General features: G+C 35.3%; 1 protein-coding gene across 9 annotated transcripts in view; it reads right to left on the bottom strand.

Annotated features, from left to right (window-relative positions):
• The window catches only part of Vps13b (vacuolar protein sorting 13 homolog B), a 723076-nt gene that overhangs the window by 396277 nt on the left and 300393 nt on the right, over positions 1-26406 (bottom strand). For all 9 annotated transcript variants that reach the window (XR_003849285.1, XM_029562764.1, XM_029562762.1 and 6 more), the window contains exons 22-23: positions 18971-19098; positions 5941-6175 (exon numbers count right to left, since the gene is read on the bottom strand). Coding sequence is in view for 8 of the 9 variants with exons in the window: in XM_029562764.1 (XP_029418624.1) it covers positions 5941-6175; positions 18971-19098 (363 nt within the window). In the remaining variant the exon portion in view is untranslated. The remainder of the gene's footprint in view (positions 1-5940; positions 6176-18970; positions 19099-26406) is intronic.

Genomic DNA, 26406 nt, shown 5'->3' with positions numbered 1-26406 from the left:
AGCATCTGGTATATTTTTTCAAATTAGTGTAAGTTTGTCATTTCAATTAACTATCAGCTCTGTTACCTGTTTCACCTTTATGTTTTCTTAAGCTTAAAAAATTTATTTTTTTATTTTATGTGTATGCGTGTATTGCCTGCATCTAAGTAAGTGTACCCATGTCATGCAATGCCTGCAGAGGTCAGAAGAGGCTATCAGATCCCCTGGGACTAGAGTTACAGACAGTTGTTAGCTGCCATGTGGGTACTGGGATTCGAACCTGGGTCTTCTGCAAGAACAACCAGTATTCTTAACTGCTGAACCAGAGAAGATTGTTTTCAAGGGAGTGATTCTAGATGGGCCGATTAGAGTCCACTAAGGGACGTCTGGGTACAAAATGCTTGATGGATAAGGCTTAATATATATGATAGAATGCATGAAATTCAGTGGGGGAGGGCATTATGGGAGGTGCAGATGGGACGGGGGGGTCTAAATTTTATTAAGATCTGTTATATGAAACACACAAAATTCAATATAAAATTTTTTTTTAAGATAGGAAGAGAACCGAGAAGAACTGCTATGTGAGAATCATAAACTACAAAAATATCTAGGATACTAATAGCCATCTTAAAAATGGTTTGATGCAACGCATACCAGTGCCATGTCTGTATAGGAAGACACATTCAACAAATGCTATTTTGTTCTTTCATCAATAGATTCTATAAATAACTAAAAGAACTTAAGAATTTTGTAGTTTTAAGCCTATCACAGAGATAGGTTTCTGTATAACACTCTAGGAACATAGCAGAATATATCAAGAAAGGAAATTGTATCTAGGAAATGACAGAGATTAGAGACTAAACCCTTGAACTTGGAAATCTTTCGGTTAATAACTATAATTGCTTCTACTGAGATCTTAATATGTGTCAGATACTATCTAAATACTCTTACACAACAACTTCATTTAAAATCTACAACCCTCTATAAAAGCTATCAAATGAAAAATACTAAATAGCATTCAACTCCAAGCCCATTACCATTCCAAGCCTATGAAAAGGTTGTAAAATATCCAGGAGTAAGCAGCATGCCTGTCTTATTCAAATCCATGTTCTCTGTGTCTAATATGTGGTAAATGCTCATGTTTCGCTGTGTATGTTACATTTTGAGTGCTCAGGAGGTACTCAGTAGGACAGAAATAAGATCATGTGAAGATAAAGAAATGCATGTGGCTGGAATATTGAGTTGCAAGATTGTTAAAGACATCATCAGCCCAGGATTAAATAAACAAAGAAACAGACAACATTAGAATACAATGCCAAGTAAATCTCTCAATTTAAAAAATGTTCTTTACTAGAATTTAACCTTATGTCTCTTTAAGGCATCTCAGGATACAAAGAGAGTTTTAAAGTAAGAATGTAAAGGTCTCATTTCATTACATTTGCTCTGGTTACAGTGATAAGGGTAATTCTGAAAATTTTAAAAATGATTACACTGTGTGCAGAAAAATATATGTAATATTTCAAAAATATTTCCATCTACATAACATGCCTAAGTAAGTCTATGTTATAATGTAAGCATGTTATGTAGGAAATGATTCTTTGTAGTTTGGAACAGTGGAAATCTAAAGACCTGGTTTCAAAGAATTAAGACTCTTCAGTAGAAAATTCAAACTCTAAAATGATAACATCAGGAGATATGAAGGCAAGTCCAAAAAAGAAAGAAAAAAGAAAAGAAAGTTTTAACTGCAATTTATATAGGAAAAACCTAAAAATAAAAGTAAAAGCTGTTTTCTATACTAGAATACAGATGAGTCATGAGTTCTATTTTGTTTATGTAAAGCTTGCTTGCTTCTTATTGTTTATAACTAAAGAATATTAAGATGTATATAGCCCTAACTACCATCCTCTTTCTTCCCTTTTTCAAGTAAGTTTCTAAGTACCTAATCATGTAACAGTTCTGATTTTTTATTCAGTTCTCAACCCAGCATCACCTGGCTTGCATCAATATCATTCTTTTGAAAGTACTAGGATAAACAATGATCTATGATTCTAAAATTTCTATATACACTTTAGTGTACACACACTGAGCATCTCTATTACAATTATAAGTAATCCAATCCTTTGTCTTCCACAAATCTAATGTTTTTTCTTCTACTTATTAAAAACGTATTACATTTATCCATTTATTGTGTGTATGCATATGCACACTTTTTCTGTGTGTGTGTATGTGTGTGTGTATGTGTGTGTAAATCTAGGGACTACTTCAAAAGACATGGTGTGACTGGCAGAGAGCTAGAGATTACATGGATGCCTGAGATAGTCTCTATCTTGAGTCAAGTGTTAGTACCACGTATGGATTGACATTATGCAACTGTTCAAGCTATACAATAACTACTGTATCATTTTCAGTATATTAGACTTGTATAAAAGTTTTCAAAAATTTTTTAACATGAAATATGTTTAAAAATATAATTAATTAATTGAAGGGCCAGATTAGAGAAACTCCCAGGATGCAGGTCTGCAATTAGAAGGGGGGAAAAAAGTGAAAGAATAAATGTTCTTACAAAAGACCTTACAAAAAACCTGGGTTTAATTCCCAGTATCCATATGGCAGATAATAACCATCCATAACTCCAGTTCCAGGGGATCTGACACCTGCTTCTGACCTCCATGGGCATTACAAGACACAGGTACACCCACATACATGCAGACGATACACTCATACACATAAAATAAAAATAACAAATAATTTTTTAAAATTCGACATCATTACTTATTAGGGAAATACAAATAAAAACCACAATGAGATACTAATTTACATCCAGGTTAGCTAGAACAAAACAAACATTACAGGTCCTAACAAATAATGATAAAGAAAGGTGGAAATTAGCCTTTTCATCCATTGATTGTATGTAAAGTGGTGAAATCACTTTGGACAACAGTGTCAGCGCCTCAAAAGTTTAAGCATACAAGTTACCACATTATAGAACAATTCTACCCTTCAGAATATATCTAGTAGAAATTAAAACATATTCATCCCTCCACCCCCAAAAGCCAGGCCATTGTACATAAAAGACAGAAATAGTGTGGGGGTGCACACACTTAATTCCAGCACATATGAGGCAGAGGAAGGCAGATCTCTGAGTTCCAGGCCAGCCAGGGCCACAAAATGAAACCCTGTCTCAAAAACAAAGCAAACAAACAAACAAGATGAAAGTAGAAACATCCTATAATGGTTAGTTTTAACTGTCAATGTGACAGAATCATGTGGATCAGAAAAGTCTCAAGGAAGGATCAGGTTGGCCTGTGGAAATGTCTGTGGGGGGTGGTTGTCTTGACAACCTTAATTTCCACGGCACCATTGCCTAGACAGAGATTTCTACATTAAGTTAAGGCTGGAGAAAGCAAGCTAAATACATATAAGCATGCCAGAAATTAATATATTGCTTTCTTTGCAACTGTGGATGTAATATGTCCAGCTAATTCAGGTTCCTGCTGCCTTGACTTCCCCACAATGGTAAACTATAACACAGAATGGTAAGAGAAGTGAACACTTTCCCCCTTACAATTGCTTGTCCTGGTATTTTATAACAACAACAGGAAATACAATTAAGACATACTCAAAATGTCCATCAGCTCATACACATATAAATAAAATATGGTATATATACACAAGATGGAATATTATTTACCCACAAAAGAATGAAAATTACTACAACATAAGTTGATCTTAAACTGTCAATCACTGAAGACCATACACTATGAATCCAGTAATATGAAATATCTAAAATACCAAATTCACGCAGATCAGGAAATGTCACAGGCAAGGGATCAGAAGGAATGGGGAGCAAATGCCAATGAGCATAATACTTATTCTGCTAAACAGATATAGTATTTAAGCAATTCCTAATCACTTACTGTTATACCCATCAATTAATGCTTTTCTCAACTCTTACAAAGAAGCTTTCTCATGCAGCAGATGGTGATTAACACAGAAACCCACAACTGGCCAAGGTGCAGAAAATAAGAGACTGCAGAGTGATTACTGCTGCATTAGACCCTATAATTTTATGATTTTATCATAATGGTATGTATATTTTTAAGGATCAACATTAATGTCTGGCAATGAAATCCCATTTACTTCTGATATGAAAAATACTTTTTATTTTATTGTTTTATTTTTGTGGTACTATGGGTTGCACGGTTCTAAAACATGCTAAGAAAGTGCTCTGCCTTGGAATGATATCCCTGACTGAGAAAACTAGTTTTTAAAAAAAATTTTATTTATTATTTTTATTTTATGTGTATGAGTACGTGTATTGCCTGCACGTAGGTAAGTGCACCTGTGTTGTGCAATGCCCGCAGAGGTCAGAAGGGGCTGTCGGATCCCCTGGTACTGGAGGTAGGAACAGCTGTTAGGTGCCATGTGGATGCTGGGATTTGAACCCGAGTCTTCTGCAAGAACAGTGTTCTTAACCGCTGAGCCATCTCTCCAGCCCCAGAAAACTAGTTTTTAATGGAACTTAAATGAAATGGTTTCATTTTCTTGATACTGAAAGAGAAACCAACATCATATTCAGAGATGAAGTTTTCACAGACTACCTTTTTTTTTTTAAGTGACAGAATGTACAGTAATCTGAATATCAAGTTTCCTATTCTTACATCCCAATAATATGAACAAGGTGTTGACCTATTTAGAGCTGTCAAAAATTTCAGACTTGTTCTTAAAATACAGATTCACATTATTTACTTTGTGAAGCAAAACTTTTCCAGGTTCACCTTTTGTTTGAAATGAATATGTCAAAGTTCAAAGAGGGTATGAATTTGGAACTGAAAGTTCTGCAGTATAAGAAATCAAGTATATATTGAAAAAGAATCATGGCTCAAGCCAGCTCACAATTATTTTCTTTGTGTAAATAAATTAGAAATCTAAAAATGTATTATAGTTGATGTTGATAATATTCTTTTTAAAATATTTTTATTTATATGTGTATGAGTGTATTGCCTGCATGTATGTGAGTGCACTTGTCTCATGCAATGCCACGGAGGTCTGAGGAGGGCTTTGGATTCCCCTGGAACTGGAATTAAGGATGGTTTGTAGCCACCATGTGGGTGCTGGGAATCGAACCCAGGTCCTCTGCAAGAGCAGTCAGTGCTATTAACGGCTGAGCCATCTGTGCTGGATAGCTTTAGTGTCAACTTGACACACCTGGGTTGAGGGTGCCTCAGTTGGGGAATTGCCTCTATTGGACTGGCCTGTAGCTATGTCCATGGGGCAGCTGCTTGATGAGTGATATGGGAGGGCCCAGCTCTCTGTGGGTGGTACCACCCCTGGGCAGGTGGGCCTGTGTTGCATAAGAAAGCAGGCTGAGCAGAGGCCAGGGGAGCAAGCCAGTAAGCAGTGATCTTCCATGGCCTGTGCTCCAGCTCCTGCCTCCAGGTTCCTGCACTGAGTTCCTACCTTGGGCTCACTGATGAACTGTGACCTGGGAGATGTAAGACAAATAAACGCTTTGCTCCCCAAGTTGGTAGTGGTCAGACTGTTTTATCACAGCAATGAAGAACAAACTACGACACCATCTCTCCAGCCCCAATGTTGATAATATATTCTATTACTTTTATACAGTATATTCATTCCTAAATCAAGCGGCTTTAAGTAAAATCAAACTCATTCTTATTTCATCCTAATGAAAGTATCCAAAACCAACTTTGCTCCCAATATTTCCTAGGTTTACATTCTCATAATTATATCATAATGCATATTTTATAGGTGATTTACATTTATACACATAAATAAATAATAATTAAAAGGTATGACAGCACTAAAATACACTAATAATTTGGTTTGGTTATGAAACTCTCTCACATAGAAGTTGGTTTACATGTATACTAGTGTATTTAAAAAACCCTAAAACTGCAAGGATAAAATATCAATCATAAGAGTAAATTATTTTTAATGTACCTTCCTCCAGGATAGGCCGTGGGATGACAAAAGGAATTTCCTGCAGAGGTTCCATACACTTGTGACCAGCGCTGATAATCTTTATTTGAGGAAAACAAAAAACAAGTGTTCCTGGTATGCTGGTTTGTCCATGGTACCAACTTCTTACAGTTCCAGGAATGTCACCAGATACAATTGTACTCGGGGAGGGCAGGTTGTCATTGGGAATGAACACACAGCAAGAATGTACTTCAAGCTAGAAAATAAAAGCAGAATTAAAATATTTGAATCAGATTAATCATATACTCCTAATATCTTCATCACAGTGAATAGTGAGGATAAAAATGGAAACATGTACTATGTATGCCTCCATGAGTTACTTTTACTAAGAAACCCAAACAACAATCGAAAAGGTGTTTTTCCAGGCTATAAACTTGATTGAAAGCACCCAGTGACATGAAGTAAAAAGTGAAGCTACCCTTCTCCAGTTACTTACAAGAATCACGACTAAGAAAATGTGCTGAAAAATGGTGAAAGAAATCTTCCTGCTTTTATAGTTAGTTCATCAGATTTTGTTAACAGCAGCCAAATAAAGCTATACGACTGTCTTTACTTTTTAAAAAAGCTATCGTGATATCTGCTTACCCCTTATATTTTAAAATAATAGACTAATATAGAAGAAACATATTTATAACATTCAGTTCATAGCACTAAACAATCGTTAAAAGAACATATTTGTATCACAAAATTTCTTTTTTGTATATACCCAAAGGTACACGCACACACACACACACACACACACACGCGCACACACACACACACATATATATAATTACACTTTTGTATATAGACAAATGCATGGTAATATGAAAAGTTTAAATCTTAAAAACCAAAGACTATCGTTTTATTCATTCTTCAAATCATTAAATTGTGATTTCATGTACGATGTTTAATAGCCCTTTAAAATTACTCAAGTATAGTTACTTAAAATACCACATCTTTAGAGTGTTAAGACCACATAAGCCCAAATTCAAAACTCAATGGTCTCTATGTGTTGCAAAAAGAAGCTTCTTTGATGAGGGGTGAAAGGTGCATTTCTCTATAAGTATGAGGATGCATATTTAGAATAAAGTAAGAAATTGCATTGGTCTAGGGATGTGGCAAAAGTAACTTTTTCTCTAGGATCTATGACCTCTCTAGCCATGTGTATTTAGCTATGTTTTACAGTACCATACATGAGTTCCCTCCCATTGAGTGGTCTTTAATCCCAATTAGACAGTTGTTGATTACCCCCAAGATAGAAATGCCACTATTGCAACAATAGCAACAGTTTCCTGGGTCAGTTATTGTTGTTTACTAGGCTTTACATCTGTGTAGGACCACTGATATGTTTTCTCCTTGGCAGCTAGTATAGTATCCTCTGATACCATAAGAGCTAGTCTTCAGAAAGGATGCTTCAAGGTCAGTTCCAGCTCTATTGCTCCAAGTCTCGAGTCTTAAGTATGTCCTGCCTTCAGCAATAGGATCTTACCCTCAAGCTTTGGGAGGCAATCTAGGGCTGTGTTAATATCCTGTGTTACTTTGGGAGTCTCATGGACTATCTTGAACAATATCTCAAAGGGAAGTCTGATCTGCCTGGCACTGTGCTTTTTGTTATATAGCCTTCAGCTATATACATGAACTCATGTATGTATTGCGTAAGTATTTTTCAGTAGGACTTTGCACTAAAACATTTCCCTCTGCTTTATCATGCCATCTAAGCATTATTTATCTCTCCTCTCACTCCCCTCTGTATAACAATCTCTACTCCCTCCCCAGTAAAGTAACTCCCACTTTTCTCATTTCCCCCTGAAAACACCTGTCTCTTACTATCTTCCTCCCTTGAAATAGTTCCTTCCTCCCCCTTTCTCCCATGGTTCCTTTCTATTGTCCACATATCTTACAGTTACATCAAGATATACTCACATCTAAGGATTTGTAGCTAAGATCCACAAATGAGAAAGAACATATGTCATTTGTTTTCCTGAGTCTGTGTTACTTCACTGTTACAGAGTTCCAGAACTCATCAAACACAAAGAATAAGTGTCTATCAGACACTTAACCCTAAGTAACACATCTGTTACTTTCTCAAACTGTCTCAAATTATACTATACTTAAATTATTTTGTTATGCAAACATAAACTATAATTTCATGGTTTTCTATTAAAATTGTGAATCAAAGATATGATTTAGAAATGTGTTAAAAGACTTTTAATTAGGGGGCTGGAGAGATGGTTCATCAGTTAAGAGCACTGGCTACTCCTGCAGTGGACCTGGGTTAGGTTCCCAGCACCCACAAGGCAGCTAACAACTTCTGTAACTCCAGTTCCAGGAAATTTCACACCCCTTCTTGCCTTCACAAACATTTCACTAGCATACAAATAAACAATTGTTTGTGTTTCCTTCATATTTTGGGTGTAGCCAAACTACTGAGTTCACTGAAGAAAATACATTTTTCCAAAAAAAAATGCATCATGACACAAAAACTTACTTATTTTAATTCTAGAATTTTATCTCACAGCTTTGGCAATTTAAGAATTTGTATGTTAAATACTTGATAGGTTCAAGGTCAGAACACACTTTATTCAGAAATAAGCCTATATAGTCTCATAGGTTCAAGACCAGAACACACTTTATTCAGAAATAAGTCTATATATTCTCATATGTACTAGAAAGTTTTAAAAATATAATTCACTAGAAATGTTTAATTGTACAATTCAAAATGACATACAAAGTGAGCATTCTTTCCTAATTCAAGGAAAAAGGTCAAAATATGAATAGTAAAATAAGAGCAAATCATATAGATATTAATGTTATGTTGAAAAATGATAGCAAGATTGTGAATCCATTAGTTTAGTATTATAAATTTGTGATCATATACCTGTTCTTAGGAACTTGATTTTAAGTGTGCATAACTTCGAAAATCATGACACATCTCATTCCACTAACTCAAAAATCAATTATTTCATGAAGTGTAAAGAATGAATAATGCATCCACAATCAACAATACATTGATAAATGAGTTATATAACAACTCTGAAAGATAAGCCTTCTGAAATATATTTTAAGGGTTCCTTTAGTGACTAGAATCAGAATATACATGTAATACAAGTAGCTAACAATTGTTATAATGTAACATCAATTCTATATATTGAGGCCATTACACTAATCTTTTCATACTTTCAGAATAACTCCTAAACTGTATGTCTAAAACAGTGGTTCTAATGTAAAATGTTGAATGATTTATATTATTGAATATAAATTTGCAGCAGTAAATTCTGCATTAATGTAAGGATCTGACAATCCTAGGGAAAGAAAATGAAGTAATCTGCCAGTAAGACATTCTGAAGCTAGGGGTCAGATTATGCTCATGGAAACCACCTGGTTGGGACCCTCTGAGCCACACCAAACACAAATGATCTTAAAAAAAAGATATATATATATATATATATATATCCTCTTCATTAATGCACCACAGATGGACTATTACTTCATTTTTCCATGGCAACATCCTTTCTGTTTCAAGGATCTTGTTTCAGTTTTGGTAGCAACGTGTTCTTTTGCCAATATTGAACACATTCATGTGTTAAAGTAGGGGGATTATTACAAATTCCTGAAGTAGAATCACCTCTATTTTGATTCCTATTAGGTCAAGGCTACATATCCAAGTATCAAATACTGAAGGTAAACCAATAAAGTAAAAAATTATTTGATATTCTTAAACAAATAAAATGATAATGTGCTTTTTCTTAAGTTTCAAGCTTAGATGCCATTGAAAAAGATGTATGCTGTTGTGATCCCCAAAACATTTTTCAAAAAGAAGAATTTCTCAACATTATAAAATTCTCAGTAAAACATGTATTCTGCCAATATTTAACCTATTTTATTCATGCTTTAGTACATAACACAGATTTGAGATGTGAAAATGAGATCTTTGTGTCTATGTCCTATATAATTATGACTGAAACTCACTTAAAAAGAAGTATTTACACAGCAATCTGAAAATCTGAATTAGTCATCGGCCATCCTAGTTACACTTCATATATAAATGCTTTCAAGAGCAATGCTATGTGTCCTTACAAATATTACTATTTCCTATTACCAAATAATATGTTCCTCTTCAATTAAAATGTTTGAAACTTTAAAGATAATTGTACTTATTAAAATTTCTACAGAAAGTGATATTCTCTATGTGAATATATTTTATTCTTAAAAAAGAATTTAAAATTAAAACAAAGTGAAAATTGTAGACTGTATTTCATTCACCTTTCATTCATGCATTCTTTAACATCAACCATGATCTGAGCTGGAAGTCAGGAACACAGAGAGGAAAGAAATAGTTCAGTCATTAAAAGGACTATAATAAAGACTGGTGATACAGCTCAGAAATAGAGTGCTTTCTTATCATGAAAGAAGTTCTAGGTTTAACCCAAAGTTGTACAATGTTTTTTAATGTATATCAAAGAATTTCCCAACATTTAATGAAATTCTTAGAACATAAGCTTAAGTCAGTATTTCACTTATTTTATTCATGTGATAGTATATAACATAATGGCTAGCAGTTACTAGATATTCAACAAATAATTTAACAAATATGTTAAATAAGTAAGCATGATTATATTTATCACCAGAGATTAAAATAATTGCTTCATGGGCTGGAGAAATGGCTCAGAGGTTAAGAATATTTGTTCTTGTAGAAGACCCTGGTTTGAATCCCAGAACCCACATGGTGGTTAACAACTGTCTATAACTTCAGTTCAAGGGGATCTGCTGCCCTCTTTTGTCCTCTACGGGCACTGGACAAACACGAGTGCACTTACTCACATGCAGGCATAATATTCATACATATAAAATAAAAATAAATACATAAATAAAATAATTGCTTCATATTATGTTGTTTACAGTTTGATTCTGCATAAGAAACCTAACAAGACAATTAATAAAACTGACTTGACAGCTCCATAAGGTCAAATACAGCTATGGTTTATTTCACAAGTTATATAAGACAGACTCTGTAAACTCAGTTTCCTTATCTATGAATAGGGAGAAATACACCATTTACATAAAGAGTTACTACACTGCTACCTATACATTTGCTAAATAAACAAATGCATAAATAAACAGTATCTAGATTTCCAGATCCAATATACTGGTGTTTATAAGTTTATAAAAGGTGTTCATGGTGCACATTCTTCAAAATATGGTTATTTACCTATGTACAAAATAATGTCTTCCATTTCTGATACAACAAAGCAAATATATAAAGTATACTTAATTCATTATTTCTATTTAACATTATTAGGGTGTCATGGTAATATTTTGGTATGAAATCTAAATATGCCCAATTTAGAGATTAAAAAAAAATCTCAGAAGTGAACTTTAATTATTTTCCACACTTTCCATAAAACTTGGTCAAGGAAAAATAAGTAAATTCCTAGCCTCAAATTCCAAATTTCATCCTTCTAACAAAATACCAAGTAATGCCACTTACTTGATGTCTACAAATAAGAAAGTAATCCTCAATGTAAAATTGTGGGTATTAAATATAATAAAACTTGCTTCATAATTAATGTGATGGTTTGTCTGACTGGTCAAAAGTGTCTATTCCTATTTGATTCTGAAGATACGAGAGAAAGCTCACAAGACATCAAAAATGTGATTATGGAGCTGGAGAGATGGCTCAGCCATTAAGAGCACTGGCTGCTCTTGCAGAGGACCAGGGTTCGATTCCCAGCACCCACATGGTGGCTAACAACTGTTTATAACTCCAGTTCCAGGGGATCTGACGCCCTCTTCTGACCTCCACAGTGCACGACACAGGTGCAGCTTTAACATACTCAATAACAATTTCCAGAGTAAAGATACATCTCTTTCAAAAGTGGCTATAAAATTTTTAGGTTCACAGTTGAATTAATACAGTTATACAACAGTTTGAACTGAGTATAAATCCTGTAAGACATAAAATTGAATGAGTTTTTAACCTTTAAAAAAGATCTCCATTTCATTTTAAAATATACTGTTTCTAAGAGAAAGACTCATTGTTTTTGCTAATAACACTTAGATGTTGGCACATGTGTCTCTAATCTGTATGTATCTGATTATTTTATCACTCACTATCCTCCACTTGAAATCCCTAGGAAGGAATTCAATTGCCATAGTTTAACTGGCTTATGGTGCCTTACTTGAGATACTTTGATTGACATTCTCATCAAAATCAAAATTTGGTAATTATATAGGACTTCATAGAGTTCAGATAGAGAAAAATGGCAAAGAACAAACCAATTTGTCATAATCTGTTAAAAGGCTCCCAAACAAAATTCATATTAAAAATTGTATAAGACAATCTCTGGTATAATAGTGGACAAATACTCTGGTAGTAATCAATCACTTTCTAATTTGATTTAAGGTCTGTTCCATTAGACCTATAAGCCCATACCTGAAATTGGTATCAGTCCTAGGAACATGTGGCTAGACGTGCCATAGGTCATAGGGGAAAGCCTAATATTATTGTTCTGCTAAATAAATGAAATATTAAAGCGAATTCTAGTAATGTATTGTTATGCCCACAGATGAAAACATCTCTCAACTCTCCGCAGAGAAGTTTCCTTATCCAGCTGATGGTGATTAACACAGAGAAGACCTACAAGCGCAGAGAATAAGAAACTAAAGTATGCTTATCTCTGAATAGGACACTTACACCAAACTTTTGCCTCCCAAGGCTCAGAGATCATTGTGAAGCAGGGTTCAGGGAGACTGTAAGAGTGAGGGGTAGTAGTTGACCACAAGGAAATAGTTTTCTAGACAGCTGGGAAGTCAATCAAATGAACGTAAAGCAAAGGTGATAGCATGCATATGTACCACTTAATTGCAAGCCAGACAATAATCCCAGCATAAACATGGGGAAGTAGATAAGAAACCCCAACCATACCCCATGACCTATAGGCAACTGATGGCTGCTAGGAAGGGACAGTAAATATCCTTGAAAGGGTTGACTCTTAATAGGTTAACCAGGCTACACTGGATGATTACACCCTGAAAGACATTTAGAGGCACAAACTAGACTCTATAGGTCTTTCTATAAATATACACATATGTATGAAAACAATATTTTGTCACTGAAAAAAATAGACCATAGCAAATATTTATAGTGTTTTTATGCTTTGTAAAATTTTCTATCTTAAATATAAAAAGAACATGGGCTTAGTAAATACCAGCTCTGGCACTAAATGCAACTTTCCAGAAACTGGTACCAAATACATTTACATGTTCAAAGTTCCACTAAAAGAATAATTTTTTGATGGCTTTAAACTTATGATGTCCAGTTTTATCTCATGACAGATTCAGTGTTTTATGTTTTACATTTTGGGCCATAAAACATATTAGAAAAGTTCATAAGGACACTGTATCATATAAAATAACAAAAGAAAAAACTCCTAAAGGAGTATCAAGATGCAAATAAATTTAAATGCTAAACTACTTCATAGTGCAGATAAGAAATGGAAGGCTAAGAGTTAACAGTCATAGGTTGACGATGTCTTTGAAATTCTATACCACTTGGACTTCCATGAACCTCCTAGCTTCTCCTCTGACACATCTGGTAACTATCATGGTTTCTCTAAAGGACACTTTCTCTTGTACTGACTACAGTAGTGTATTCTTGGAACACTGCTCTTTTAACTTACACGTTTTCTTGAAAGACCCATTCTGTTGATTGTAACCATCTATGAGATGGTTCTCCTAACCACAGCACTACTATGAATCAGTTCTTCAACTATGGCTAGAAGAAACATTCTACTAACAGACACCTGTATAACTGACTGGCATTTCAAATACACATGTACATCCAAACTCCCAGATATCCCTCAGTGCAAGTTCATCCACTAGGATCTAGTCAGCTTATCTAGAGTCCCTTCCTTTAAGATCAGCTCTTCCTCACTCAGCAGTAATCAGCTTCCAGTAATTCTTCAACTAAGATTGGGAACTCCTGTTCATTTCCACAGTCCTATGTTGGGTATTTGCTTAAGTTTGAATGAGGCTTGTGCATGCTGACTCCATTCTTGTAAGTTTGTATGAGAAGGGTCCCAGGTGCCTATAGGATAATATCTGTATGTTCATGGACCTATTCCTGGCTCTTACAATCTTTCTGCCCCCTCTTTCACAATAGTCCCTGAGCCTGGGGTGGGTGAATTTTAATGGGAGTCCTGTCCAAGGACCCACACTTGGCAGATTCTTATTCTCTTGAGTTTTGGCCAATTGTGACCTTCTGCATTCCTGGCCCTCTGTTGCATGAGGGAGCTTCATTGACGAGTTGAAAGATGGATTAGTGTTCTCTTCATCCCTGTTCTAAGTTCCGCGAACCTTAGGTGTAGAAGGTGTATGCTAGATGTGCCACTTAGACATGGGTAATTCAGAGACCAGCTATGTGTGACCATTTGTGGAACTATGTAACTACTTCTGTCTCTTGAGCATGTGATTTTTGCCTTTGAGTCCATTTATATGATTTATGATGTTTATTGACTTGCATATATTGAACCATCCCTGCATCTCTGGAATAAAGCCTACTTGATCATGCTGAATGATCTTTTTGATGTGTGTCTGTATGCAGTTTACAAGTATTTTGTTGAAGATTTTTGCACCATAAGGATATGGGTTTATATTTTTCTTGTTTTGTTGTGTTACCTGGTTTTGGTATTAGAGTGATAAGGCTTCATAGAAGGAGTTTGAGAGTTCTCTCTTTGTTTCTATCTCTTTGAATAATTTAAATTGTATTGGTTGCAGATCTTCTTTAAATGTCTGGTAGAATACTCCTGTAAATCCATCTGGGCCTAGGCTTTTTTAAGTTGGGAGATTTTATATTACTGTTTCAATTTCCTTATATGTTATGGGTCTCTTTAAACTGTTGATCTCTTCTTGTTTAGCTTTGGTGGCTCCCATGATTTCAGATATCCGTGCATTTCTTTTAGGTTTACAAATTTAATAGACTTTTAAGGTATTCCCTCATAATGTTCTGGATCTTTTGGATGTCTGTTGTGATGTTTCCCCTTTCATCTCTCAATTTGTTGATTTGGATTTGCTCTTTCTTTTGGTTAACTGGGCTAAGGGTTTGTCTATCTTGTTTAACTTTTCAAAGAACCAGCTCTTAGATTCATTGATTCTTTGTATTGTTTTCTTTGTTTCTATTTCATTAATTTCTGCTCTGATTTTTGTTATTTCTTCTTGTCTGCTGGGTTTGGGTTTCATTTGTCCTTGCCTTTCCAATATCTTGATTACAATGTTAAATCATTTATTTGTGCTCTTTCTGATTTTTTTTTAATGTTTCATTCCAGAAATACTTTTATTTCTTTCTTAATCTCTCCTTTGACAAGTCATCATTCAGGAAGTGTGTGGTTTAATATCCATGAGTTCATGTAGTTACTAGAGCTGCTTCCATTCTTAATTTTAAGCTTTACTGTGTTGTGGTCTAATAGAATGCATGGAATTCTTTCAATTTTTTTGTATTTGTTGAGGCTTGTTCTAGGCCCCAGTATGTGGTCAATTTTTGAGTAAGTTCCACAGTGTGATGAACAGAAAGTATATTCTTTGGTGCTTGGGTGAAATATTCAGTAGATGTCTGTTAGGTCCATTTTTAGGTCCAATTAATGGAATCATTTAATTCAGATTTCTCTCTGCTTATTCTTTGTCTGGTTGTCCTGTCTAATGGACACAGTGGGTTACTGAAGTCCCCTACTAGTTAGTACTGAATTGGAGTTAATCTGTGTCTTAAAGTCCTGTAGGGTTGATTTTATGAATCTGGGTGCACCAGAGTTTGGTGCATATATGTTCATGATTGCAATAACTTCTTGGTTAATTATTCCTTTATTCAAAATGAATCCCGTCTGATTAGTTTTAGTTTGTCTATTTCATCAGACAGAATTGCAGCCCCTACTTGTTTCTTAGTGCCATTTGCTTGAAATATTCTTTTTCATTCTTCACCTTAAGGTAGTGCCTGTCTTTGAAGGTGAGATGGGTTTCTTGCAAATAATAAAAAGATGTATTTTGTTTCTTAATCCAGTCAAATAGCCTGTGTCTTCTGACTGGGAAATCCAGTCCAGTGATATTTAAGGTTATTATTAAAAGATGTGTGTTGGGTGCCATCATTTTGATTAATGTTTGTAGTCTTTGTCTAATTCAATGTTACCACAATTATATCCCATTAAGTTTCTTTCTGTTACCCCTTGATATAGTCATTCCTTTCTTCAGCTCTTTTATTGCTTCAAGAACTCTCTGAAAGGCTGGTTTTGAGGACATGTATTCTTTCAGCCTATTCAAGTCATGAAAGATTTCTCTTTCCCCCTAAACTATAACAGATGTTTTTGCTAGGTAAAGGATTCTAGTTTGTCATCTATAGTCATTTAGAACTGGGAATATTTGGTCCAGGCTCTTCTGGCTTTCATAGTTTGCATTGATAAGTCAGCTGTAATTCTGATGGGTTTTTTCTTTTATATGTAACTCTTTTTGTTTTGTTTTGTTTTTTTTCAGCTTTCAGTATGCTCTCTTTGTTCTGCACATTTAGTGTTTTTACTATGATATGCTGTGGGACTTTTTTTTTCTGTTTCTATTTGGTGTTCTATGTGCTTTGTGTATTTGTATGGGGATGTAATTACCTAATTTGGGGAAATTCACTTCTACAATCCTGTTTAAAATCTGGTCAACATGGTTAACCTGAAATTCTTTTTCCTCTATGCTTATGATGTGTAAATTTAGACTTTTCATGGTGTCCTACATTTCCTGCATATTCCATCCCTGTGTTTTTTAAATTTTTGCATAATCCTTGCTTGAGTGGTCCAATTTTTCAACTTTAGCCTACAGTGTTGATATTCTGTTTTCTATTTCATTAATTCTAATAGTGAGGCTTTCTCCTGTTCTTTTAAATTGGTTTATTGAGTTTTTCACTTCCTTCTTCATTTCAGCCTATGTTTTCTTCAATATTTCTATCTCTTTTGTGAATTCCATCAGAAGCTTATCTCTATCTTCTTTTAGTTCTTTTGATTTGTTTGTGTGTCCTTTAAATTCAATGAATTCCTCGAACATTTTTATGAGTTTTTTTAACCTTAAAAAAATTTTATTGAGAATTTCAAACATGCATATAAGGTCTTTTGATCAAATACAAGCCCACTCCATCTCCTCCAACTCCTATGATTTTTCTTTTTTTTATTCTGTGTCCTGGATTATCACTGGGAGCTTCTCCTTGTAGACTGGTTGAGTTTGGAGGGAACATACTATTACAGTTTTCCATATTATTATCTTTCCATTGTGATTTTGGCATGTGGATTTCTCTTCTTTGTGATCTTGATATGAAATTCAGCCCTTCCTTTGTTGAGTTGAACTCTGCTTCTGTTTATATTATTGGTGTTACTTGGTTGTCTTCTTATTGGGTATATAAGGCTGGCTGGTCTAGGTTTCATGTTCTCTCAGATTTTATATTGGAGGGAAGTGATGGCTTCAGATCAGCTACTCAGGAGCTTCCACAGAGGCCCAAATCAGGCTCCAGTCAGGTACACTCAGGCTTCCCTCCGAAGTCTGGATGCATACTAGTGAGCACTCACAGCCCAACTTGGGAAGTTCACTAATGGGAGCGCAATTTAGGCCCTCTGAGGCAGTCTGCTAAGGTTTTAGCCTGCACTATGGGGTAGAGAAGTCTAACCCGAACCAAGTGGAGGGGCCTCACATCATCCCAATACAGTCAGCTGGGCATGGCTTTATTTTAGGAAGCTCACTACCACACAGAGGCTAGATCCAGGCACTCTCAGGCCTACATGGTTTTTTTATATCAAAGCATTATGTGGGTGCATGCATATCTATGTGTGCGGTATATGTGCACAAATGTGCCTGATGCATGTATGTGTTATGTAAGCTTGTTTTCTACATTATGGTGGTACTTGTACTACAACAGAGTAGGAAAATAGAACAAAAGAAGAAAGGACATGTGCTTCTTAGAAGAAAGTTCTAAATATGAATCAAAAGAAAGCAACTTTACATGGTAGAATGTCAAGGAGGATTTTACAATGAAACTCTACATAATAAATAAGACACAAAGAAAAGTATGTCCTACTAGAATAGTCCCAAAATGATGGAAACAAAAATGCCAACTCCAAAATACTGTAAAATGGATTGAAGTATAAGCATCAAAAGTCAAAATAACAAAACAATATTAATAAAGAAATAGCTAACAGAGCCTGGAGAGATGGCTCAGCAGTTAAGAGCACTGGTTGCTCTTATAGAGGACCTGGGTTTCGTTCCCAGCACCCACACAATAGCTCACAGGCATCTGTAACTCCAGTTCCAGGGGATCTAACACCTTCTTCTGACCTCTGTGGACATTGCACAACATGGGTCCACGTACATACATGCAGGCAATACATTCACACATAAAATAATAAAAATAAAATAATAAAAAGTTAAACAGTGCTGGGCATGGTGGTACAAGCCTTTAATGCCAGCACTCAGGAGGCAGAGGCAGGCAGATGTTTGTGAGTTCAAGGCCAGCCTGGTCTACATAGTGAGTTCCAGGACAGCTGGGTCTACAGGGAGAACCTGTCTCAAAAAGACCAAGACCAAAAAAAAAAAAGGTTAAATAGCTAAGAATGCTCACATTTAATTTATAATTGAGTATGAGTAAGAAAACCAGTTTGAAAGACATTACATGCTAATTTGATATCAATTTCAATTCTTTTTCTCAGTGATGATAGAAGACTGTGATTCATATGTTGTTTTAAAATCTTTAAGATAATATTTAAAAGAAACTAAATTTAAAATGAACCAGCTTTTCTAAATGCAAAAAAATGAAAATATATAGAATTTTATAAAGCATGTATGTTTCATGTAATTTTGTTTACAATAAGCAAAGCATGCCAATAGAAATGGGGTAGACTATAAGAATGTTTTCAGAATAATTTTATCATTATTAAATATGCTAGAGATTTTACAATATTGTGTGAAATAGAGCAGTATTATTTCCAATAACTTCTTTTACCTGTAATGTGAGACTCTTCACTGCATTCCACAATATTCCAATAAATTCTTTCATTCTTTCTTCAGGACTTCTGCAACCTTCAGGCACATGCAGCATGGCTTTAACAGGGACGGAGAGTGGTCTGGACTCTAAGTATCAGAATAGGCAGTTATTTAACCAAATTATACCATATAATTTCACAAAACTGTACTGAAAGTATTTTCAAGATGGTTTCTTTCTCTATTTAAAATGAGAGGATCTATAGGAGAATATAAATGCCATGTTAGTTTACTTTATTTTGTAGAATTGCTAATACTACCCATTATACTAAGCATTGATGACTGGGGTGTAGAATTCTGGAGTAATTGAAATGTTCTACTTATTGAGTATGTAGAGGTACTTATTTATTGAATATTCATTAAACTGCAAGTTTATTCAATTCTCATCATAAAATTACTAAGTCAATGAAAATTTTTCTACAAAACACTCCATTCATCCTAATGTCACAGAAAATGGGTCTTCCCATATGTGAAGTTTTCTGAAAGCAGTTACCTAGATCATAGAATTTCTCAATTAAAAAATATTTTCATGATGACCAAAAAAGGGAATCAAATGATATACATAAATGTCTTAATAAAATAATGTTGAAATTCTGTTATTTTAATCTTTGTCCAGAAAAATTACATAATTTCAAAAACCTTTACACTGTAAGATTTCAACAATTACTTTATAGTATTTAATAATTTCTAACAGCCAACAAATTATACATCTACTTTTATCTGAACGGAGTCATACATACTCTGGAACTTATGCTAATACAAACATAAAATTTATATATAAAGGAAAATGGGAAGAGAGGTAAGAAATATGGAGGAAAAAAGAAAGCTGTGAGGAAAGACAGATGAAGTGCTCAACAATTATTTATCCATCAAAAACACCAATTTTGGAATATATACAAAAAAAATTATAATTCAACCATTTAAATACGAAGTATAGTTCAAGGTATGACAAAAGATTTTAGTATATTTTAAGGTAGAAAAAACTAAAATTTGTGGTAAATACAAACAGGTTTTAAAAACAGTAAGTTTTAAGCCGGGCGTGGTGGTGCACGCCTATAGTCCCAGCACTTGGGAAGCACAGGCAAGTGGATCTCTATGAGTTCAAGGCCAGCCTGGTCTACATAGTGAGTTTCAGGACAGCTGGGGCTACAGGGAGACTCTGCTTCAAAAAGATTAAAAAAAAAAAAAAAAAACCTAAGTTTTAATGGGAATTTACCTATCATGCATACAAATGTTTCTGAAAATGAAAATGGGGGTGGGGAACACACAAGAAAACTTCACACTAAGTAAACTTTGAGGGGATAAATGAGAAGATGTGGTCAAGTACAGTGAATACTATTATTTCTACAGTGTGCATTTTGCTATAAATTGTTGCATAACAATTATCTGGAATGTGTTTTAAAATATATATTAATGTTATACTGATTAGGAGTTCTTTGGCTTTCCTTTCTATGTGTGTAGTTGTCAGAAGAAAGCAGCAACCTTAATACAAATTTCTACTAATTAATTAATTGCCTTAGCATAAAGAAAAACTTTAAACTTTCATGAAAAATGAACATAAAGGATTTTCAAAAAGCACAGTGGTCAAATTTTTAATCTGCTGAAAATATTATTACTATAGAACTCTTGTTATAATTTGAAATAAATCCATTTATTGAACGATAACATTACCAAGTGCACTATTACGCAATGATGGAACAGAAGTCACTAAATCAGCTACATGATTATTTAATAAAATGATCTAATAAAAAGTTTAGAGCCCTTAAAATGTGCCTCACACTTGAAGTTTAAATGTTATGCAAATAAAAAAACATAATTAACATTTATCCCTAAATAAAAATCTACTAGAGATACAAATTCATAATATTTTGGGTACATTATTCTTTCTGTCTCTCCATTTCTTTCTTTAATATTGTATTTATTATTTTTGTTTTATGTGTATGACGTATTGTCTGCATGTATCTAAGTGCACACATATTGTACAATGCCTGCAGAGGACAAAAGGGAATGTCAGATCTCCTGGAAACGGAGTTATGTAAAGTTGTTAGCTGCCATTTGGTACTGAGAATCAAACTCGAGTCCTCTATAAGAGCACCTAGTGCTCTTAGCCATTGAGTCATCTCTCCAACCCTGTCTTCTTCCCTTTGTCCCTGCCTCCTGCATCCCCCTTCCATAAGACAGGTTCTCATGGCTGTGAACTACCTAACAGTGTAGAACAGGCTGGCTGGGAAGCAACAGAGATCTACCTGCCTCTGGCCCCGAGTTCCAGGAATGAAGGCACACTCCCAACTGGCTGGTTATACTATTTTCAATCTGTCATATTTTCTAAAAGATAACAGAATATTTTTGTGGGACATAAGAAAATATTCTCTGTAATTTGGCATATTTTAATAGGAAGGATAAGTATATTGCATAAATGTCTGCTAATCATGCTCCACATTTTCTTAACTGAAACTTCTCCAGCACCTATTACATATACAAATAATCACCCATTCAAACCTTTAAACAACCCACTAGGAATACACTCATCAAGATTTCCAGACCATAAAAAACAGACCAGAGAAAGAGTTTAATTTACTTATCCAAATTCAACCAGATAAAAGGTAACAACAGAAAGGTGTGAACCTAAACAGTGTATCTCCAGAGTCCATCCTTTTAATTAATATGCTGTATTGGCTTTTCCATTATTCAAATGTTGCACAATGACCTCTAGCTCTGTCAAATGCATAATAAATATACTTGTATCATATCGCAACTTCAGAAAACAGATTTACTTATTCCTTTAATTCTCAAATATAACTCATTTTCTTATTTATTGATTTAGGACTTTGAATATAAATGCACGTTGAATTTTGTCAAAGACCTTCTTTGCATCTATTGAGATGACCATGTGGTTCTTGTCTTTGAGTTCATTTATATGATTTATGATGTTTATTGACTTAGTATATAGAACTATCCCTGCATCTCTAGAATAAAGCCAACTTAATCATGGTGGATGATCTTTTTGATGTGTGTCTGTATGCAGTTTCCAAGAATTTGGTTGAGAATTTTTGCATCTATGTTCATTAAGGATATGGTTCTATAGTTTTCTTTTTTGGTTGTATCTTTACCTGGCTTTGGTATTAGAGTGATGCTGGCTTCATAGAAGGAATTTGGAAGTTTTCCTCCATCTCTTTCTTTTTGAATAAATTAAGTTGCATTGGATATAGATTGTCTTTAAACTTCTGGTAGAATTCTGCTGTAAATCCATCTAGTCCTGGGCTTCTTTTAGTTGGGAGGTTTTGTACTACTATTTCAATTGCCGTATGTGTTATGGGTCTGTTTAAGCTGTTGATCTCTTCTTGGTTTGGTTTTGTTGGTTCCCATGCTTTTATATACCCGTCCATTTCTTTTAGGTTCTCAAATTTGGCAGTGCATAGGTTTTTAAAGTATTCCCTTACAGTGTTCTGGATCTTTTTGGTGTCTGTTGTGATGTTTCCCCTTTCATCTCTGATTTTGTTGATTTGGAGGCACTCTTCCTTTTGGTTAACTGGGGTAGGGGGGTCTATCAATCTTGTTTATTTTTTTAAAGAATCAGCTCTTCGATTTACTGATTATTGGTACTGTTTTCTTAGTTTCTATTTCATTAATTTCTGCGCTGATTTCTGTTATTTCTTCTTGTCTGCTGGGTTTGTGTTTCATTTGTTATTGCTTTTCAAGTGTCTTGAGTTGCAATGTTAAGTCATTTATTCCTTAATCATGTTTATGACTGTTTTAAATTCAGTGTCCTGGGTTAGCTCTAGGGGGTTCTCCTACCTGTTCTTCTACAGGTTGGTGGATTTGGTGGGGACACAGTGTTTTGGCTTTCCATTTTATCATTTTTATGTTGTGATTTTGGCATGTGAATTTCTTTTGTTGTTTATGATTCTGATATGAGAATTAAGTTGAAGTATGCTTCTGTTTGTATTATTTGGGTGCCTAGATCCTTTCTTTATTGGTTAGGTAAAGGTGATTGGTATAGGGTTCAGGTTCCCTCAGGTTTAATTTAGAGGGAACTGATGGCTTCAGATCAGCTATTCAGTAGTACCCACAGAAGCCCAACTCAGATTCCAGTCAGGTACACTCAGGCTTCCTTCACCATGTAGAGGCAGGATCTGTGAACTCTCAGGCAATCCACCCTCTCAGGTCATCTACTAGGATCTCAGCCTTCCCCTATTAAAGCCAAATCTGCCCTGGGGCTTTGGGAGGGGCCTCACAAAATTCCAGGTAGGGGGTTGGGCATGGCACACTTAGGGGAAGCTCTCCACCAAGTGTAAGCAGGATCCAGGGCTCTCAGGCAGTTCCCTCCATTCTAGCCCCTCTTTCAGACAGAGGCCAGAGGTAGGCCAGAACTTGGCACTCTTTGATGGGCTGCTGAGATCAGAGCCACTACACCAATGGAGTTCACAACCCACCCTTTCAGGCTAGGATTGCAGCCTTAGCCTACCAAAGCCAGATCTGCCCTGGGGCTTTGGGAGGGATCTCACAAAATCCCCTGTAGGGGGCTGGGAATACTTTGGTCTAGGCTCTTCTGGCTTTCATAGTTTGCATTGATAAGTCACCAGTAATTCTAATGGGTTTTCCTTTATATGTGATTTGTTTTTCTTTTGCAGCTTTCAGTATTCTCTCTTTGTTCTGTAGGTTTAGTGTTTTTACTATCATGTGCGTGGAGAGTTTCTTTTCTGGTCCTGTTTGGTGTTTTATATTCTTCTTGTATTTGTACGGGAATGTCTTTCTTTGATTTTGGGAAATATTCTTCTACAATCCTGTTGAAGATCTGGTCCATATCATTATCCTGAGATTTTGTCCTTCCTGTATGCCTATGATTTATAAACTTGGTCTTTTTATGGTGTCACATAATTCCTGCATATTCCATTCTTGTGTTTTCTTAAATTTTTCATAATCCTTCCTTGAGTGGTCTAATTAGTCCACTTTATCTTCCAGTCTTGATATTGTTTTCCATTTCATTCATTCTATTGGTGAGCGTTTCTCCTGTTGTTTCTAATTGGCTTACTGTTTCACTTCCTTCTTCATTTCAGCCTGATAATTCTTCAATATTTCTCTTTTCTGAATTCATTCAGTTTATCCCTATCTTCTTTCAGTTCTTTGATTTGTATGTTCTTTAAATTCACTGAACTATTTCATCATGTTTTTAACTGTACTTTTGAATTCCATGTCCTATGTTATCTCTAGGGGGTTCTCATTGTACTCCTCTTCAGAACTGTTGGTACTTGGTGCAATATGTTATTTAGTTTTTTCATGTTATTTTTTTCACTGTGACTTTAACATATGGAATTCTTTTTTTTTTTTTTTTAGTCTTTTTGAGACAGGGTCTCCCTGTAGTCCCAGCTGTCCTGGAACTCACTAAGTAGACCAGGCTAGCCTTGAACTCACAGAGATCTGCCTGCCTCTGCCTGGGATTAAAGGAATGTGCCACCATGCCCAGCCTGTGGATTTCTTTTGTAGTTTCTGATTATTGTGTGAAACCCAAGCCTTCCTTTGTTGAGTTTAGGTCTGCTGCTTTTTGTGAACTTTGTGTGCCTTTGTGGGGAAAACTGCAGGCCCCAGGAAGCTTGGGGGGCTGGGCTGCCCAGAGATGCAAAGGTAGGTGGGGATGGGTAGAGGCTGGAGGGCTTCCAGGGACTAGAGGGAGGAACTGAGTTGGTCTGGATGCCAAGGATCAGGAAGCAGTGGGGAGTCTGGGCCAAGAGGTCAGTCCAGAGGTCTGGGGTATCAAGACAAGAAATGTGTCAGTACCCTTGCTAGGAAGAGAGATGGGGTGGGGGAGCTGGGAAGGTGAATGAGGCTGGGGGCAGATTTATTCTTTTTTCATTTATATTTTCTTATCCTTACTAGAAATGTATCAATGCTGCAATTTAGCATATTAGTATAATTTCAAACATTTCTGTTTCAGTAACAAATCAGGTAATTCTGAGACACAAATTTTAGTAGTTAACAATAATAGAAATGATATTGTGATGATTTGAATGAGAATGTCCCCAATATACTCCAAGTATTTGGACATTTTGCCTCCAGCTGGTGGCACTGTTTGGGGAGGTATCAGAAGGTGTGGCCATGCTAGAGGAAGCATGTCACTTGGGGGGGGGGGTGGCTTAGAGAGTTCTTAAGCCTTGCTGGATCTCCAGTCACTCTCTGCTTACTGTGCCTGCTAGAAGATATGAGCATTCCTCTTTCTGTTCCAACCACCTCTGACACCATGCCTTCCCACCATGACAGACTCTAATTTCCCTGGAACCATAGCTCAAACTCTTCCTTCTATAAATTGCTTTGATCAGTATTTTTATCACAGCAACAGAAAAAAAAAAAAAAACTAATACAGATATGTTTAGGTATGTTCTATCAAATTTAATTGAGTATTATTTATTTCTATGTCATGCCCACTACTTGGAATCAACTTGATTTAATATTTTATTGTAGCATTTACCATATGATTGGGAAAAACAATTTGATCTTTCTAGGTGCCAGCTTCCTGATTCATATAAAAAGCTACAAATGCTTGTATCTTATATGAAAATGCTATTCATTTCAAATGCTGTAATGTATACTGTAGTGATCCGAATGAAAATGCCCCCTATGGGCTACAAGTGTTTCAGTACTTGATCAGTTGCTAGCGCTGTTTTTGAAGGGCTTTCAGATCTTTAGGAGGTATGGTCATGCTGGAAGAAGCATGTCACTGGGGGTGGGCTTCAAGAGTACATAGCTCATACACCTTCAGTCTGTCTCCCACCGTTTCCTGTGCCTTGACGATGTTAGCTCTCAGCTGTCTGCTCTGGCTCCATCCTGCTATACATCCCCACCATGATGGACTCATAATTCTGGAACCATTAGCCCAATAAACTCTAACTTTTTCTTCTATAAATTGCCTTGGTCATGGTGTTTTATTACAGGAACAGAAAGGTAACTAATACTTATATAAACCAGCCATTGAGAGTATTGTAAACATGTTGAATAATGATTAAAACCTTAGTCGTTAAGTATGTAGAGAAAAATAACTCTAAGCCTACCAGATCTGAAATTCATTTGTACCCCTTAAATGAATTTCTATCAAAATCAATGTATTAGTTCTACCTTAAATATCATTTCTGCTAAGAAATGGTCACTGATTTCCCAAAATTAGATTTGGTCTTTTATAAACCACCAGAATTCTAACATAATATGACATAACACAAAATTCTTCATGGTATAATACTAAACATTTGAACATTTGTCTATCCAAATGACAGCTGGGCATAGGAATACAGTATGGTAATATATGGTGGTAGTGGTTACATGTTAAAGATAAAATCTGGATTATGTACTATTATTGTGATTCCAGTACAAAGTAATCTTTATGCATACATTTGCTTGCAATTAAATGAA

This window comes from Nannospalax galili, unplaced genomic scaffold (assembly GCF_000622305.1).
Source record: "Nannospalax galili isolate Female #2095 unplaced genomic scaffold, S.galili_v1.0 scaffold334, whole genome shotgun sequence".
Lineage (NCBI taxonomy): Eukaryota > Metazoa > Chordata > Mammalia > Rodentia > Spalacidae > Nannospalax > Nannospalax galili.
This window is presented reverse-complemented; position numbering and strand designations above follow the sequence as displayed.